The following is an 18,934-nucleotide window of genomic DNA, read 5'->3' as shown; positions in this document are numbered from 1 at the left end:
ACACACCAACCACTACAGGCTGTGACTTAGCGAACTCGCGTTGCTAAGAAATGCACAGCCCTGCAATCGCTCGGCCAAGGGGACGCTAAGCCCCGGCCCACACTTGACAATTCAACCACTGGAGTATCTGGCACACAACACACAAAACACACCCCAATATAATTCCAACATGCAACACACAAAACACACCAAAATAATTTTCCCTCTGTTTCCCCTTTCCCCAACCTCACTGGCGGCACTCCACTGCCACCTCTGTTTCCCCTTTTCCCTTTTCCCGTCTGGCGGGGCGGCACCTTATTGCCACGGCCAGTTCCTTTGTTCCTTTTCTGGCAGCACCCTACTGCTCACAGCCAGACCCTTTCCCTTAGGGCTTACCTGCACTCCGCTGCGGACCTCTCCTTCGGCCGTCCTCTTTTCTCCCTCGACCAGGGGTGTCTCCACTCCGGAGCGGTGTGGCCGGCTCCCCCCACGAACAGGCAGGGGTGCGCACTTGGAGCCGCGAACGCCGGTCCGGGGCTGTTCACCCGGTCGAGTCTGGCCCCTCGGTCCACCTTTCGTGGGGTGGGGACCCATCCCGGACGAGCCCCCAAATGAAGCCTTAGATTAGCAGTACCCGGAGGTCCAGCGGTCCGCCAACCCCGTGGCCAGAGGGGAAAAACAATTCCAGAGACTTCTTGGTCAGAGAAAAGAGATTTATTGAGATCTGCGCAGAGGCAGCCAGTGGAGTCCTCTCCAAAGACTGGCTACAACGATACAAGTAAACAAGCATTTTTATACCTGAGAGTCTGCCCATCTCTTCCCACCTCTTCAAATTCTCCAATCAGCTGGCAAGGTTAAGCTTATTTCCTTATATGGCATATGGCTATCTAAACGCCCCTCCTTCCCTTGTTCGTGTGTTCTTCTCTTGCATTACTGCATCAGAGAGCATGTGCAGAGAGCCTGGCCTGCTAGCCGGCAGAAAGAGGAAGTTGGCCTCTCAGCTTGCAGAGCTAAAGCAATTGCGGTTTTGTTAGCTGCTTAACCACAACTGCAGAAGTTAGCTTAGGTGCAGATAGTATTGAGATTAACCCTTCAATTCTTAACCTGAAACTGTTCTTAACCTGAGGTAATACTTTAGCTAATGGGGCCTGCTACGCCGCCGCCGCACGATTTCTGTTCCCATCCTGAAGCAAAGTTCTTAACCCGAGGTACTATTTATGGGTTTGGAGAGTATGTAACCTGAAGCGTCTGTAACCCGAGGTACCACTGCAAACATGTTTTCTCCCCTAGTAATTGTGGCCTTTAAAAATGTTTGTTCCATGCAGAGTTTTACTAGCATTTCGGAAGTTCTGATGTCCTTTGGGAGAAGAGTTATGTGTTATCCACTCTACCGACACTTCAGTTTAGTGACTCGGGCCTTAAATGACACCATTACGATATTACAACTTGGTAAGATATTTAAGTTTTATCTTTACAGTTTGGCTATGGCAAATTAGTTGGGTATTTGTGTGTGGTGAACACATTTGTTCACAAAGGCATAGTTTTAGATAACTTTACAAGGAGTCTGGGTTTATTCATGGGGCATCTTTTTAGGAATTTAATGTATCATTTTATTTCTGTGTATAAACATTCTTAAGGCTGCAACATTGGCCTAGGACTAAGTTTTATTTTTGAGTTGACACGAGTACGATTGCAGCGCAAATCTATTTTATACTGAATTGTCATAGTCTAATCAATTTTTTTATGGGGACGTGGGTGGCGCTGTGGTCTAAACCACTGAGCCTAGGTCTTGCCGATCAGAAGGTTGGAGGTTTGAATCCCCGCGATGGGGTGAGCTCCCGTTGCTCGGTCCCTGCTCCTGCCAACCTAGTGGTTCGAAAGCACGTCAAAGTGCAAGTAGATAAATAGGTACCGCTCCGGAGGGAAGGTAAATGGTGTTTCCGTGCACTGCTTTGATTTCGCCAGAAGCGGCTTAGTCATGCTGGCCCACATGACCTGGAAAAGCTGTCTGCAGATAAACGTCAGCTCCCTCGGCCAGTAAAGCGAGATGAGCATCACAACCCCAGAGTCGTTCGCGACTGGACTTAACTATCAGGGATCCTTTACCTTTAATTGATTTTAAAAGTCAGGTTTAATTTAGCTGTTACTGTTTTATTTTAAGTTAGCTGTTACTGTTTTATTTTCAGAAGTTATTTATGAAAATATTTCTAAGCTGCAATTTCATTTAAAAAATCAAAGCACTTTACAACAATTATAATAAAAATGCAACAGTTATAACAAATCACCATAGTACATGTCATGGTACATGACTTGCTTGTTCAAAAAACAAGAACAAAAGCAAGGCAACCAACCAACTGTTGTCTACGGTGCAGTAGGATTTGTCCCTGTGTTGAGCTTCATGAGATCCTTTGTCTACAGATAATCCTGAATATACATTGAATGGAAATGTCTCGGACCATTTGGCTCGTAGCAAATTCTGACAGTGGGTGATAATCCATTAAGTTTTACTCAGAGTAGACCTATTGAATTTCAGTAGGTCTCTTCTGAGTAATGCTTAGTTGAGTGACACCCAATGTGTTGTTGAAACCCACCTGTAACAATGAGCAAAGTCTTCTGTTGAATGAACTAGGTAGAACCAAAATATCACTGTACCCCTTTGAGTCTCTCAGTCTCTCTACTCTTCATAATGTTCAACTGTGGGTTGTGGGGTTTTTTGTGTTTTTTTAAGCATTGTAAAAAGTCAAAAAGGAACTGATTTAATTCTTTCCATACTGGCAAATGCTTTCCTTTGATTGTGTAAAGTTACCCAGGAAACCATTGTTAAGATGAAATGTGACTGGCTCAGTTGAATGATTGTTGGAGTTGTGGTTGGAATTTAAATAACTTGGGCTTGAGTGTATAGTTGACAAAAATGAGTTCTTAACCACGTCCACTTGTACTATTTCATTGGAGAAAGGAAGAGTGTGTAGCATGATCGATAATGATTTTCCAGATGCTTTGGGAGAACTTAATGACACGTTATTTGACTAAATAAGTTGGAAGAATAGTCCTAATAATGGTGTGTAAAGATAATTACTACAAATGTAGTATTATGAGTGGAAGTGAGTAATAATTGGCATTAAAATGTCAATACTCGTGCACTGAAAGCCTGTCGTATCTATAAGTAATGGGTGTAATCCTGCCCACATTTATCTACAATTAGAGGAATAAACCACTGACATTTGCAATATGCCCTATAGTGGACAAAAATACTTAAATGAAACCTGCTTTTTAAAAGAAGTTGAGATCCTAAAAAAGATTACAAAAAAGAACCTTTTAGTTTTAACACAGACAGAAAACAATTCATCACAGTCCCAAATACTGATTTTAAAAGCTTGCAATAAGGAGGTCTTCAAAGCTTGTTTTAAAGACAGCATTGTAGGGGCCACGCATACCTTCCTAGGGAGGGTGTTCCAGAAACATGGGACCACCATTCTGCAGCTATGTGGGTTAGAACTTCTTTTTTGAATGGGACCCTAGCATTCTTAAGAGTACAAGAAGGCCTCTCTTGCTACTGAAGGTTAGAACTGTAGTGGTGGTCTGGGGTGAGAAGTGCAAGCAAGATGGGATAAATATTTTGCATTAGTCATGTTATAGAAACTGCACTTCAGTATTCTCTGATGAAAAGGCTCAAGTGGTGTCTGTTGTCTATCTGTGCTTCGGCTTAGGATGGGCGTTTGAATTGACTAACCTATGAGAAGCATTCTGGCACAGTATTGAGAGTGGATGACCCTGTAATCTTCAGGCCAAGTAGCAAACATGAGTAGCAAAAGCAGTGGCTATATGGGAGGCAGTATGCCTTTCACAGCAGCTCTTGTGCCAGAGCTCTAAATTACTATTTAAACTTGGAATTTTAAAAGTTTCACTGTTGCTAGGGAAACACTACAAAAGAAACCAGGTCCCTGAGCATGTGGTTGCCTTTTTTTGTGTGTGTGCAGACTTTTGTCTTGGGAACAAAATATGTTAGTGCATTACGGCTCGGTGTCCTTTGATCAGCAGGACATTGACATGTTAACACTTTTACTTCCTCTCATGTCGTGTTAGATCTAATTTTAAAAGGCAGCATGTACAAGCTCGGTTGAATTTGATAAGCATTTGATTAGCGAGTTAGTAGGACATGAAATATTAAAATGGCTTTTGACATAATTAGTAAACTAGAAGAGAGAGATGGTGTAAAAATAGATTAATTAAGTAGCTCAGATGCATTTTGTGAATTTTGCAGATGTTCTTCTGCAACCTGTATAGCTGAAACATGCTTTCAGCTACGGTAGGAAGAACGTATTTAGTTTGTTTCCACGTGTAAGGATTGTGTTTGATCTAGATAGCTAGCAGTGGCAGCTAGACTGGTGACTGGGAGCAGCCGCCGAGACCACATAACACCGGTCCTGAAAGGCCTACATTGGCTCCCAGTACATTTCTGAGCACAGTTCAAAGTGTTGGTGCTGTCCTTTAAAGCCCTAAACGGCCTCAGCCCAGTATACCTGAAGGAGCGTCTCCACCCCCATCGTTCAGCCCAGACACTGAGGTCCAGCTCTGAGGGCCTTCTGGCGGTTCCCTCCCTGTGAGAAGGGAGGTTACAGGAAACCAAGCAGAGGGCCTTCTCAGTGGTGGCGCCCACCCTGTGGAACACCCTCCCACCAGATGTCAAGGAAATAAACAACTACTGTACCTGACTTTTAGAAGACATCTGAAGGCAGCCCTGTTTAGGGAAGTTTTTAATGACTGATGTTTTAATGTATTTTTAATATTTTGTTGGATGCCGCACAGAGTGGCTGGGGAAACCCAGCCAGATGGGCAGGGTATAAATAAATTACTACTACTACTACTACTACTACTACTACTACTACTACTTCTTTTGATAAAAGTAGGTGAAGTATGTGCTCTGGCTCACTTTCCCATTCTCCCTAGGTTCTTTGTATATCTATGCACTAGACCCAAATCCATCTTCTACGAAGCAAATCCCATTTATTTTAAAGGAGCTTGCTGCCTTGAAATACTGATTGGCTTAGGATGCCAGGTCTGGTTCATGAGCTTTCGTAACAGGAAATGAAATCTTAGGTGTATTTGATTCTATTGTTCAGGCAACAGAATATTAAAATGTGTTTTGAGTTCCAACAGTTTACTAAAAGGGACATACCAGCAGCATTTGATCTTGGCTGAACATTTGGTTCAAACTCCTGACCCAGAGATGGAACGTATCCAACCTGAAAACATACCTCACTTGTTGCATGACTTTGTATAGCTATCAGCCTGGCGATTCACCTCAAGCGTTTGGTATCTTACTTCTTTAAATGTGTTGATACCAAGATGGTGGTTTTGCCCCAATATCTTTTTAGAATACAGTGGTACCTCGGGTTAAGTACTTAATTCATTCTGGAGGTCCGTTCTTAACCTGAAGCACCACTTTAGCTAATGGGGCCTCCTGCTGCCGCCGCGCCGCCGGAGCACGATTTCTGTTCTCATCCTGAAGCAAAGTTCTTAACCCGAGGTACTATTTCTGGGTTAGCGGAGTCTGTAACCTGAAGCGTATGTAACCTGAGGTACCACTGTACATCCTGTCTTGGCATAGCCAACAAGGTCCCAGCAGCACAGCCGGTGGATGGGAATTGTAGGAGTTGTAGCCTAACAAAATTTGGAACGTTCATGATGGTTGCCAACCTTCTTAATCGCAAAGTCACTCTCTCCGAATCCTTTTTTAGCTAGAGCAACATCTGCGCGCAAGAGGAGTGGATCGCCAGGCTTGGATGAACCTCAGTGTTTGCAAAAGTACAAAATATTTAGAGAGAAAAACATCCAGGGCGAAGGCACACCAAAAGAGGACTGAGCATTCTCTGTAGGAGAGGGGCCTTTGGGGCAGGGGGACGGACTCTCTCTGCACCACAGTGCTGATCTGGAACCAGGGTGGTGGGTGGAGAGATACGTTTTGCGTTTTTGTTAGAGACGTGTGGTAGGTTCTGGCTGCATTTTAAAAACAGCCTGTTTAACTTGCAGTGTGGCCCAGTGTCTTTCGCCCAAACCTAGCTAAAGTTTGCTGTAATGGTGCACTGCATTGCTTTCAGCAGGGTTTAATCCTGATGATCTGTATCTTTATTGGCTAGAAGCTATTTGGACTAGCCTCAGCATCACTGCAAAGGCACATGGAGCAATAACTCTGCTTAAGCTGAGCAGTTCCGGGTCTGGCCAGTGCCTGGAAGGGAGGCAGCCTGGGAACCTGTTCTACAGCCTTCAGAAAAGCAGGGTGTTTCTACAAGTAAACAAATAAATCTCCCTGTTGAAAAGGATCTTGCACGAAAGACTAGGGGTTGTGTTCAGCTAACTTCTACTTGTAGGAGACCCTTTGAAATTGATGGCCCATAATGTTAATTATGGCCAATGATTTCAGCTGAGTAAATGAGGGTTGAATGCAGCCCTAGAGCACAGAGTCGTGATCGGCCGTGTTTTTAGTATATCGGTATCTGAATAGTCTTGTTCCTCCAGATTCTGCTAACGGCTGTTTCAGATGCCTCTTTGGCAATGTATCTGAAAAACCATAACTTCAAGCAGTGTGGAATAGGAATAATGCCTGTGATTCAAACAATTACTTTTTCTCATGTGAAGTATGTAGGCCAAATTTTGATTTCCACGACTTTAGTAAGCTTTAGGGTGGAGAAGAGGGCAGGCATATACCGTATTTTTCGCTCTATTGGACGCACCGGACCACAGGACGCACCTAGTTTTTAGAGGGGGAAATCAAGGGGGAAAATATTATTCCCCCCCCCCAGCCCCAAAGAGCAAAGAAGCCAAGACAGTGAGCGGGATCCATAGCCGTGCAACCTCTCCAGCCAGGAGCTAAACCTCTCCAGCACAGCTAAAGAAGAAGACAAGGCAGTGAGCGCGATCCATCCCGCTCACTGCCTTGGCTTCCTCTTTAGCCTTGAGCAGCATCTTTAGCCTTGCACAACGGGATGGATTGTGCCTGCTGTCCACTGGGGCTGGACTAGATGACTCCTGGGGTTCCCTTCCAACCCTGCAATTCTATGACCTTGGAAAGTGTTGGGGGTCTCCGCCACTGGAGACTTTTAAGAAGCAGTTGGGGGACCATCTGCCTGGCGTTCTTTAGCTGTAATTCCTACATTGTGAGGGGGCTGGGCTAGATGACTCTCGGGTGGCCCTCCCAACTCTATACAGTCCTACACTTCTGCGGCAGGAGATCCACAGCCACTTCACACAATGCCCACTCCCAATTTTCATTGGAGAGACATGTGGCTTCACTGTCTAGGTAGGTACCCCCCTACCTGCCACTCTTCCCTCACCCCACTTAAGCCGAGGGAATTCCTGCCAGAGAAGCTCCCAGGTGAGGCAAGGGTTACGATCTACCTCTGGTAAATGGCTTTCCCTTTTCTCTTCTTCTTCTGTGCTATTTCCTTCTTTTGTGTTTTGTTTAATCTGTTTTTATTGTATACTAAAATAAAAGCTGCAAAGTTTCCTTTTTTATAATATCCCCCCCTCCAAACTAAAACGTTAATCTAGATAAAAACACTGATCCAGAGGAAAATAAAGGGGGTGGAGAAAGGACGAAAAAAGAAATAGAGGTAGAGATAGAGAGATTTTTTAAAAGTTGGCTTCTTTAGCCTTGCTCAGGCTCCCGCAACTGGAGAGGTGCGCAAGGCTAAAGAAGAAGCCCGGGCAGCGAGCGGGATGGATCGCGCTCGCTGCCCGGGCTTCCTCTTTAGCCTTGCACAGCCTCCCACGGCTGGAGAGATAGCGCAAGGCTTTTCTAGAGGAGGGAGAAGGGACTGACTGGGGGAAAGCCTGCAAGAGCCGCACAAAGCTTGTGTGTGGCTCTTGGGGGCTTTTCCTGCCCTCCCCCCCCTGCATTCGCTCCATAGGACGCACAGACTTTTCCCCTTAGTTTTTAAGACGGAAAAACTGCATCCTATGGTGCGAAAAATACAGTAATAGCTCTAACCCAACAGAGAGCAAAGTTTTCTCATTAGTTCTTAGGCCAGTAATTGACGTGCAGCTTTGTGCATGTGTTCTCTCACTAGCTTGTTTCTTCCCCGCGCTGCAGGGAGCAGGGAGCCCTGGACTTTGTTTTATAGCACATTCCTTCTCTGCAAACCTTTTACCTATTCTGTTCCGTCTCAATCTCTCCCAGCTGGAGATATCCCAAGTCGTGGGATCTTCGACAGCAGAGGGAGTTTTGAGTCGAATACAACCAAGGAGCATTTGATTTGTCACATCGCCCATTACTTATCCCTTTCAGACTCTGATGTGGAGTTACAAGGGAGAACAAGGCTCAAAGTCTTTGAAAGCTGCCACCCCACCCCTCTTTCATTCAGGTGCTTATGTTGACAAATCGTAGGTTTGTATTCTCCCCACCGGCCCATGAGGATTTCATGATATATTTGAACTTTTAGCATTGCTTTTTGCGGAAGAAAAATCCTCTGGAGAACAGGAAGTGATGGTGGAGAAGTGGGTTGAAGCTGTTCAGTGCAGAGGTCTCGTGCTTCAGAAATCAATTTAACGTTGCTGTATAACTGGGCTCTCATTCACTTTAAAAGCTTGCTTCGTTTTTCTGCACACAGGAGTCTTGAGATGGTGCGTTACCTGTAATAGCAGCAGTCCGCCAAATTGCAGGAACTGGTCTTGTTTGTTACCTTATGAGAAACTGAGCATTTCATTAATATCTAGGCACCTGCACTGACGTGCAAAAAAACCCTCAAAACAAGATGTAGCCTTTACTCTCAATGTGTAATGGAAAAACCAAGTTTCTATTCTCTTGCCCCTTTAAGGCAGGACTGGGGAGCTTTTTTCAGACTGACGGCCACATTGTCATCTGGGCAACTTTCTGGGGGAACCATCTGCCAATGGTACCAATAGTGGATGTGGCCCGAGGCAATTTTTTCCTTTGTACAGTGGGCTAGTATTGGCACACACTTGCATATGTACACAGCCAAGAATTCAAGGGCATATTCCAGCCAGGCAAAAATACTCGAGGGCAAGAAGTAAGCCTCCTGTGGGAGAACAAATGGGGATTGGGGGGGGGGGGGTGTGAAAACGCTGCCTTGACAGGAGAACCTTGTACCATGTAACTTTGAGGAAGACTATCTTCAACCAAACCACATAGTACTTTTAATTGTTTTACACCCCGCAAGGATTATTATTACTGGATGAAGATTTACCTTTGAGTACCATTTTGAGGTTTCGCCTCTTCTTTTGCTTCCTTCAGTTCCTAAACGAGCCACCTTCAAACCAGAGGTTGTTTTAAACCACTATTTCAAGTGTTTTTGCATTATGTGTGAACCAGCCTGCTAAGGTTTTGCTCTTCTTCCTTAATTCTGACATGTAAACAGGGGTTTTACTATGCTGGCAATCTGCAATCTTCTCAGGTTGTCATGAACCACTGATTTATCCTAAAGGGTTAATTTGTTGCAACTAATAGCATGTTACTGATAAGGTGTTCAGTCAACTTCCATCCAAATTTTCAAGTAGGAGAGTTTTATAAGGACTGGCTGGTGGGGATAAAAAATGTAAATGTGTTCATATGGTTTCCTCTCTTACAGGCAAAAGTGCAGTTCTGAAGTGTCTGTTAGATATTCACAAGATTTTTCGAGAAAATGATCCTGCATATATTCTTAATGACCTTTATATCACAGATTACTGCGTTTGGATTCAAAAAGCCAAGTAAGTTTTATGTCTTGTCATTCTCTTGATGAAAGCATTTTGGTATGATTGATCCGGTATTCAAATTCCTTATTGCAAATGGCACTGTTTTCTTGGAAGGCAAAAGCAGAAACTTTTAATTGAATTCTACATTGATGATAAGATTTGCTTTCTTCAGACAAGTTGTATATGCACACACATACAACACACACAAAAGTAGGCTGCGAGTGTTAAAAAAATTCCTGTGTTGTGACAATTTTGAGAACCAGGAAAATGGCTTAACTACGTTAAAGTAAAATTGCTAAGCAGCGTTTTGCAGAGTACAATACAAACTCATTCAGCTGAGGAGATATATTGTAGGCTTTTCATATTGTGTACCAAAGAACTCCCAAATTCTGACAAAAAAAAAGATTACGCAGTGTCTTTATTTTGCATAAAGGCACCTAATCTGTAGGCATTTATTCTGAATCAAAAATCTTGATTGCTTGCAAATCTGGAAGCAAAAGAGTATTGTGGCAGAAAGGAAAGGCATGGCTAAATATGGATAAGCATATTTGTGCTGAGGGTAAGTAAAAGTGTTTGAAAAAATGATGGAAGGGATATGCTTGAACTATGGGGTCTTTTGCAAGTCTTGTCTCCATGGTTTCAAATATAATTGCCACCACTGGGCTTTGAATCTTTTTCTCACTGAGAATAATGAATTGTTGTTGTTGTTGTTGTTGTTGTTGTTGTTGTTGTTGTTGTTGTTGTTGTTGTTAAAATTTGTATACCACCCTTCATCCGAAGATCACAGGGCTGTTCACAACATAAAAATACAAAAAGAGAACGCGAAATATATAATCTTCTACATCCAATCTCTCTTACTGAGTAGTGTTCTCACTTTCTAGTTTACTGTCTAAATAGTTGCAATCAACAAACTAATAATAAGTTGGTTGTCCTTCCTCCTGATTTCATCTAAATCACACTAAGGCAAACATCAGATTATATAAAGTTTAATTCATGTTATAAAATGTAGAACCATATCTTAGAAAGCTTGTGCCTTGGAGCAGTGGTTCCCAACTGGGATAGAGATATCAACATTTCCAAAAGTAAAGGGTCCATGGCTTGGCTTTCGAAAAACAGGGGGGGTCTGCAGCACTTAGTTTATTGGGAACCACTGCCTTAGAGCATGCCCACCAGAGGTGTAATAAACCAGCTTTAACTAAATTGCATTCCAAATGTAAGCATTTAGAAGAAATAGTCTCTGAAGAGTTGAGTACTATTGATGGATTAGTTGCAGCTGAGTGTCCCAAGTTTTGGTGTAAAGAGAACTTACACTTCAAGTTTTCTAATTTGAGATGTTTTCTGATAATAGAAATAGTCATCTGGTCTACTGACTGACTTCTATACCTGCTAACCCCAGAAATGGTGGTATTAGATCGTGCTTTTTGCCACCACTACAAGACTTGTCAGAAGTCCCTGAGCATTTGGAATGACTGTGTGGCAAAATTGGAGGTGTGGAGATAAGAGTAATTGCCTGTGTAGAGAAACTTTGTTTTAATGTTATGGTGGTGGTAAAACTGCTTAGAGGTTTTATTTACAATTAAGCAATATCTAAATTTTGTTAAATAATTTATATAAAAATACTGTTTGGCATACATATTTAACTGGGTGAAGAAGAAAACCCTTGTCCTTTGCTCCAGGCTAGAGCCAAATAATATATACATAGTACATAGCATATGAATTCTGCTGGCAGCCTGCCATTTGGCAGTCAAACCCTCACAGTTGCCCACTGTTTATAAGGTTACAGCAATGTGCAGGCAAGGTTTCAACTTTTATGTATGGGGCAGTAGCATCTAAGTAGTCAGTTTTGTAGTTTAGTTGCTTAGTCGTATCTGACTCTTCGTGACCCCCTGGACCAGAGCACGCCAGGCACTCCTGTCTTCCACTGCCTCCCGCAGTTTGGTCAAACTCATGCTGGTGGCTTCAAGAACACTGTCCAACCATCTCGTCCTCTGTCATTCCCTTCTCCTTGTGCCCTCCATCTTTCCCAACATCAGGGTCTTTTCCAGGAAGTCTTCTCTTCTCATGAGGTGGCCAAAGTATTGGAGCCTCAGCTTCACGATCTGTCCTTCAGTGAGCACTCAGGGCTGATTTCCTTAAGAATGGATGTGTTTGATCTTCCTGCAGTCCATGGGACTCTCAAGAGTCTCCTCCAGCACCATAATTCAAATGCATCAATTCTTCAGCGATCAGCCTTCCTTATGGTCCAGCTCTCACTTCCATAGTGGACATTCCATTCAGACCATTCCATTGGACCATAATTATAGGTTTTGAATCTAGCAGAAACATGTTGATTGGTTGGAGGTCCTGGCTGAAGGGTATATAAAGCTAAGCTCAGTGCTGTTGCAGAGCCAGTTGGGCAGTCTGAGGAAACGTTAAGGAAGCCTGGAGTGAGAACCTGAAGCAGCAGCATACCTGAAGAGTATGGGATCAGTCTAGAGGCTGAAATCATGGAAAACAGAAGCGAGGAAGCTCTGCAAGAGAGGAGTTGGAAGGCTCCCAGCAACAGATTTGGGGTATAACTGAGGACAGTGTGGCTGTAGCTGTCAGTTGACCGCAGGAAGCAGCGAGTTCCTGACTGTGTAAGGCTGTGAACCCTGTCCAGAAGGAAGACGTCAAGTAAAGCTTGTTGAACAAGCCTGTGAGTTTACTGAGGCGGACTTACGAAGGGCAGCTGGTTATGGTTATCTGTGTGGCTGCAGAAACTAAAACAAGCATCCAGACATCTTAAATCAACACCATTAAGCAACAATAACATCAACTACTGAACCAAGTATAATAACCTAGCTGTAAGATTTATTAATTATCTTACCTTCAGCTTTTAACTACAAATTTCTGGTCTGTTTGTTCCATGCCAATACCCAGTTATGATATGTTTGAAGGATAAAAGGTGAATGAAAGTATTGAAATACATGGTATTAGTGGAACTAAAAAAGAGGGCAGGTAATTTATCATGGTGACACAACTGGTGGAATGAGAAAACGCCAGGACTACAGTTTCTGGCTAAGTGGAGAGGGTGGTGGGATAGTAAATAGTAGTGGGGTGTTTTTTTAATAATTAAAAAACCCAGTTGGATCCGGTAAATTTTTGTCCCCTGTGTGCTAAGTTGTATCCCTGTGGCAGTACTAATTCATATCCTTTCCAGTTACGTTGGGTATTGCTTGCTGTGGTAAAACATGAGCAAAGATTACCGTATTTACACCAATCTAATGCTCCATTGAATCTAACACGCACCTCAGTTTTCAAAACCAAAAAAGTATTTCCTGGCAAATGTAAATGCGCCATCAAATCTACTAATGTGCACCCTAATTTTCATGTCGTGATTTGGCCCCCCAAAAAGAGTGCATTACTTTTGAGTCAATATGGTACTATCCCCCCTGGAAAACATCCTTAAGTCTGAGACACGGCATGTGGCTAATCTCTTCTCTTCTCTTCTCTTCTCTTCTCTTCTCTTCTCTTCTCTTCTCTTCTCTTCTCTTCTCGGCTCCTCCCTTCAACTTATTTCAAGAAAGCATTTGGCAGTATCAGACTCAGCATATGCTGCACCATAAAGCAAATACTGCATGCCCAGTAATTTTCTAATAGTTATTGCTTTAATTATTCCCTTATATGCATTCCACATAAACCATTCTATTTGTATGCAGTGCAGCAATTAGGGGTGGGTGAGCCATATTGCACAAATCTGCAAAACACGAAAGGGGGAAGCTGTTAATAGGCTCTCCCAGGTTGCAGCGGATACATAGAGAGCAGCCGAAGCAGCTCATACAGGCATCTCGGCAGGTGTCGTCAACATTTTATGTTGAAAAGCCAGATGCGGCCAGATGGAAAATTGCATCTTTAACCCCTGAGGTCATGCAGCGTGTCACCACTTTGCTTGATCCTCCTGCTAAGCGAGCTTATAACATCCCCTGCTGTCAACCTTGTTACTGCTTTAGTTTTCACAATAGAATTAAAATTAATTTGTCAGGGGTTTTTCCCTCCCTTTTTCTTTTTGGTCAAGTATTTAAGAAGTGGCACTAAATGCTGCTTTGGGAGTACTGGACATCTGTCATAGATAAAGAAAATCCAGCCCTTCCGTTAAGTGCTTGGTTTTTATTCCCCCTCTCCCTTCTCATTACTTACATAAATTTGTTGGGCCTCTGGAATCCCTCTTGAGTTATGAAAATCTTTGAAAGGCGGCAGATATGCTATATAATAGACGAGCTGCAAAAAAACGAGGTGGGGGTGCAGAGGCTGGCTTTTCATTTGTTTGGATCAAGAAGACCACCAGAGCTGGTGCAGTGAAAGCCTTCCAGTTTCTTTCCCTCTGGAGTGATTTAAGACGACCTGGTCCCTCGCTGAAGGAAAACCGTATTCCTTAGTCTAGCTCTCATGCTCCAGGACAGAAACATATCTCTCTTTTCCTGATCAGTGAGAAGAGTGCACTGACTTAAACCTTCAAAGTGGCTTTCTCTTTCTTTATGGTAATAACGAAATTCTAATACGGCGTGGAACTAGTCTTTCCTTTCATGACCGCTAGTTACATCAATCCAGTGCATGTGTCCTGTTTATTGTTCATAGACCAACCTGGGACCATGTCCTTCCTCTCTTCCCTTCCCTTCCTTGCCTTCACTATTATTTAGCAGTATATGTCTCTGTTGTTAATCTAGGGTGAAATGGGACATCGAACCCTGTTTGAGAGGAAACACAACTAGTGTTTTCCATGGTTAGCTTTGGGGTCCATGTAATACTAAAATTCAGGCAGGGAAGGGAATGGGCCATTGGATTTTCTCTTGGCAGAGGCGGAAGAAACATGTCTTCCCAAGGCTGGCTCCATGTTTTTCCTTGGCTAGATCTGGATCTTTTCACTTTCAGTCTAGGTTTGTCTGCGTAAAACTACATAGCTTTCAGTATAGGTTGTTTCACTCAAAATAACGGTCATGTAGTGACTCTCTTATTTGAAGTCATGAACGTAGACTTAGAATCTTTTCTTCACATGTGTCTTCAAGCACAGTATATTTTGTGAATGTGTGCACCAAAGGCGATTTAGTGATTTGCATGAAATCCTTTTGAGTATGCCCTTGGTGATGCCTCTGACTGTGTCACTTTTCCAGCAGCCCCAGAGTGTTGGTTTGCCTCTGAGTGACAGATATGCTTCGGATATAGTGCAATCCACGAAGGCCTCAGCTTTATCCCGTGATGGCTTTGCAGCGGCAGCTCAGCCCTCCATGACCCAAAGGCTCAATTATTGTAATTCCCTCTTAGCGCAGCTTACAAGCAGAACATCGCTGTAGCTGGCAGCACTTTCAGGACGTCGCATCACATCTGCTTATGCCTTGGAGAAGACATGCTGTGTTAAGCTTGTCCTTTATTTATTGCTTGGGTGGCCTTTGGTCATGGATAGGGTAGTTTTCAAAGCCCCTGGCTGATAGAAGGCATTGTTGCCTTTTTCATCTGCCTAGCAATTGTCCTTAAGAGTGTGTTGTTAAGCTTGTGTTCTACCTGACTTGCTGGTGTACAAAGGGGTCCAGGTAAGTGCATTTCTAGCTTTTTGTGGTGGGGTTTCTCTAAAGCTATCTATGAGAGCCAGTGGCCAGAGCATTGGTCTTGGGTCAGGAAGGCCCAGGTTCAAAACCCTTCTCAGCCATGAAGTTAACTGAGTGACTTTTGGCCAGTCTGTTGGCATGATCTGATCAGGCCTGTTATCAGCAGAGTCCAGGAGGATTTGGAAAGAATCCCATCTGAAAGAGAAGGAAAGCTGGCCACATCCACATGTCACAATAAGCTGGGGTTTGTAGTTTATCCTGATTCATTGTGCATGAGCAGAATGTATGCTGCCCAGTTTGCTCTTGCTTTACTCCTCCCTGAGGCATACGGAAGAAATGAACAATGAAGTTGTGGTTAAGCTCAGCCTCCCACTAGTTCTGAGCCCAGGGTTCTAAACAAGCCAGCCACAAACCGTGGTTTTTAGGTTGAATAGTGATCATGATAGGGACAAACAAACCACAGTCATGGATTCTGATGAAATGGCAAATCAAGGGTGAATAATGTTTGTTAGTTTTCTACTCCTTGGTGGGCCAAATGCAGGCCTGTGAAGAGGGAGGGGCAGCAGGGTATACTGACCTTGGGCCTCAGAGGGATAAGCCAGCTGGGGGACCCTGCCAGGGGCATGTCAGACTTGCGCTGTCATGCCAAGAACAAGACTCCTGCCCTGAGCCTCAGGCAAGCTTGCCTAATCGGTCACTTGATGTCATTAGGGACAGCTTGCCTAATCGGTCACTTGATGTCATCATGTATGAGATCAGGTGTTGGCTGGGTGGGAAAGGCTTTCTTTAAACAGCCTTGCAGGCCATATTGGGAGGTGTGGCTGGCCAGGTTTGGTTCGTGAGCCAGAGGTCCATTCATACGTCCATACATAATTTTATTTGTCTGCCTCCTTTCCATAATTCAAACCGTGCTCAAGACGGCCTACGACATGAAAAAATACACAATACGGTATAACAAAAGTAGTTGCAAACAATAAACAAAACATAAAAATGCACAACCAAACGAAACAATTTCCACATAATCACAACAAGATCTCAAATAAAGATACAAAAAACCAACAGCAACAACTACCCCATCACACCTAAACAGCACCCAAGAGTCTGTTCAGCAGCCTCAGCTTTTGTAGCTGGAGTCAGTCAAGGCCCCTCCCTCCCAGGCCAGGTAGAAAAGGCTTGCAAGGCAGGGAGCAGGTCCCACAGGACTCACAGCCAAGATGGTCCAAATTTCACTCTGGCTTTCTGGAGTGTTTATCATCTACCTCTAGACGAACCCTTGGAACAACTTAAGCACTATAGGGTTGCAGCCAGTGTTGGTCCTACTCAGAGCAGACCCATTGAAATGAATGGTCATGACTAACTTAGTTCCATTAATTGTTATGCATCTACTGTAGGTACTGTATAACTTCACTGAATATAATACCCCCCTTTTTTAAATGCCCTATCCTGACCTATCCATATTCCAACCACATTTCTTTCCCTTTTTAGTTGCCCTTTCTATCCTGAAGTACAACGCACCATATCTACACCCTGTCACCATAATATATCTGTAAAAGCAGCAACTGCACCAAGAGCATTTTGTGAGTAACGGAGGCTGTGTACAACAGCGCACAGGCTTTGAACAACAATAGAGTTTGCCCTGCAGGCTGGAAGGAGCGACAGACGAGTCTAGGATGCCAGAAAGTGCCCTTTATTATGTGCTTTAGCAACCCTGTATGACATGGCTTTTAAAGGGGGTAGATGGGAGGATTTAAGCTCTCTTCCCAGCTGTTGGCTCACGTTTTCCTTTTGATGCTCCATCTCTCTCCTCTTCCTTCCCTGCTGCTCATTCCATCATCTTCCCCCCTCCCCACAGTTCCTCTTCCTTGCGGCTGTGTCTGAGCGATGCACCTTGCCACAGGTAGAGAGAGGGGATGCAAGCAAAGCTCTTCACTCCCTTTGGGTTCTCGCTTTGATTTCTCTGAAGTTGCAGGGCAGGCAGCCGTTTGCTATCAGCTTGCAGAAAGGGGGGTCAGCGATTTGTGTCATCTCTCTTCAGTCAGCACTTCTCCGCTGTTTCCTTCTGTTTTGACTACAGGGACGACATGTAGCCTGTGTAGCTGCTGCCTTTTTAAGCAGGTGCGGCTTGCAGCTGTGATCAAAGAGGGGAAGCTTCTCTCCATGCAAATAGCATCTTTCTGTTCTGTTCGCAGCCTTGTCAGTAGCTGACACCCTTTGGCAGCGATTCTGCTATCAGCCGCTTAACTGGGGTGAGCAGAAACGGAAAGGAAGGGCAAATGTTCCTTTCTCACGGTCCTTTTGATGTTATATTGAAATGATAATCTTCTAGTGGGGAATGGGGATTTTGTGCCTCCACTGTCAGCTCTTTCTACAAGGATTCCCCATGCTGCCACGAGTCGCTGTAAGCTAATGCCCGGGACTTGAGACAGCCTGCGAACGCCCAGAGGAACGACCGTGCGATAATATATTACGATAGACAGGTTTGTGTCGTTGGATGAGAGAGAACGGGGAAGAACCTCCTGCCATTTGTCATTTTGTAGGACTCCGTTTTGTAAACCCAAAAAGATCAAGATTATGCCAGGTTCGTGAAACAGAAAAAATACGTTTTTTGTTGTGGCTTCCCCCCCACCCTTTCCCAGTTACCTACCATGAATGTCATGGCATCAGTTACGGGAGCACAGCTACAATTTAAATAATGGTCAGTCCTAGAAAGGAAATAAGTTTTCTTATATTTCATCAGCTGACATGCAAGCCCCAATCTTGTGTGTCATTTCTACTGTGTCCAGAATCTACTTCAGTGCCCCTGCTGGCCAATATTTTTTCTGGAAAGGAATTTGCAAAAGTCTCAATGGGATGATGGTGGCAATTTGAACTTCCCCTCTGTCTGAACAGAATCGGAGCCTCCTGCTCATTTCTCCCGACCTCCCCACTTAAAAGGGAGAAGAAGAAGAAGAAGAAGAAGAAGAGGTGTTTGGATTTGATATCCCGCTTTATCACTACCCAAAGGAGTCTCAAAGCGGCTAACATTCTCCTTTCCCTTCCTCCCTCACAACAAATGCTCTGTGAGGTGAGTGGGGCTGAGAGACTTCTGAGAAGTGTGACTGGCCCAAGGTCAGCCAGCAGCTGCATGTGGAGGAGCGGGAAGCGAACCCCGTTCCCCAGATTACGAGTCTATCGCTCTTAACCACTACACCACACTGGAGCATAAGTCAGATGATGAGTTAGCCCTTACTGCTTAGTCTGTCGTGACCCATACCTGTGAACATATGCCTGAGAATCTAGAGCTTGTTCTCATACATGTGCTGATAGGAAAGATGTGGAATAAGCTTGGGAAGTTCATGTATCTTACAAGGGGGGTTGTTGTCTGCACACATGCGCATAGATCCTACATGCACACTTAAGGGTCATGCTGGATGTGATGCTCAATCCAATTTAAAGTAGAGAGTGGGATTTAAAGTGCAGCACTTTAAAACTGGAAGAGGCTGAAAGTGACTCTCACTTGGAGGAAAAGAACAGCTTTAGTAGTGTTGCTCTTTAAATCTCTCCCCACCTTTCCACTTTCCTAGGGAATTGGTGGGACCTGGCTTAGGCCTTGCTGCTGTCACAACTTAATTGCACCCTTGGTTAGATGGAACACTATTCCAAAACAAAATTTATTCCTGAAACCAGTGCTCATAACTGTAGTTTAATTAGAGTTTGTACTTTTT

The 18,934-nt window shown here is 44.0% G+C and overlaps 1 protein-coding gene across 3 annotated transcripts in view; it reads left to right on the top strand.

The window, feature by feature from the left end:
- SHQ1 (SHQ1, H/ACA ribonucleoprotein assembly factor) overlaps positions 1–18,934 on the top strand; it is a 68,799-nt gene that overhangs the window by 27,795 nt on the left and 22,070 nt on the right. For all 3 annotated transcript variants that reach the window (XM_083601318.1, XM_083601320.1, XM_083601319.1), the window contains exons 10-11: positions 1,305–1,428; positions 9,564–9,684. In XM_083601318.1, the coding sequence (XP_083457444.1) occupies positions 1,305–1,428; positions 9,564–9,684 (245 nt within the window). The remainder of the gene's footprint in view (positions 1–1,304; positions 1,429–9,563; positions 9,685–18,934) is intronic.

Source organism: Podarcis filfolensis (assembly GCF_964270895.1).
Source record: "Podarcis filfolensis genome assembly, chromosome: 2".
In the NCBI taxonomy this organism is placed as follows: domain Eukaryota; kingdom Metazoa; phylum Chordata; class Lepidosauria; order Squamata; family Lacertidae; genus Podarcis; species Podarcis filfolensis.
This window is presented reverse-complemented; position numbering and strand designations above follow the sequence as displayed.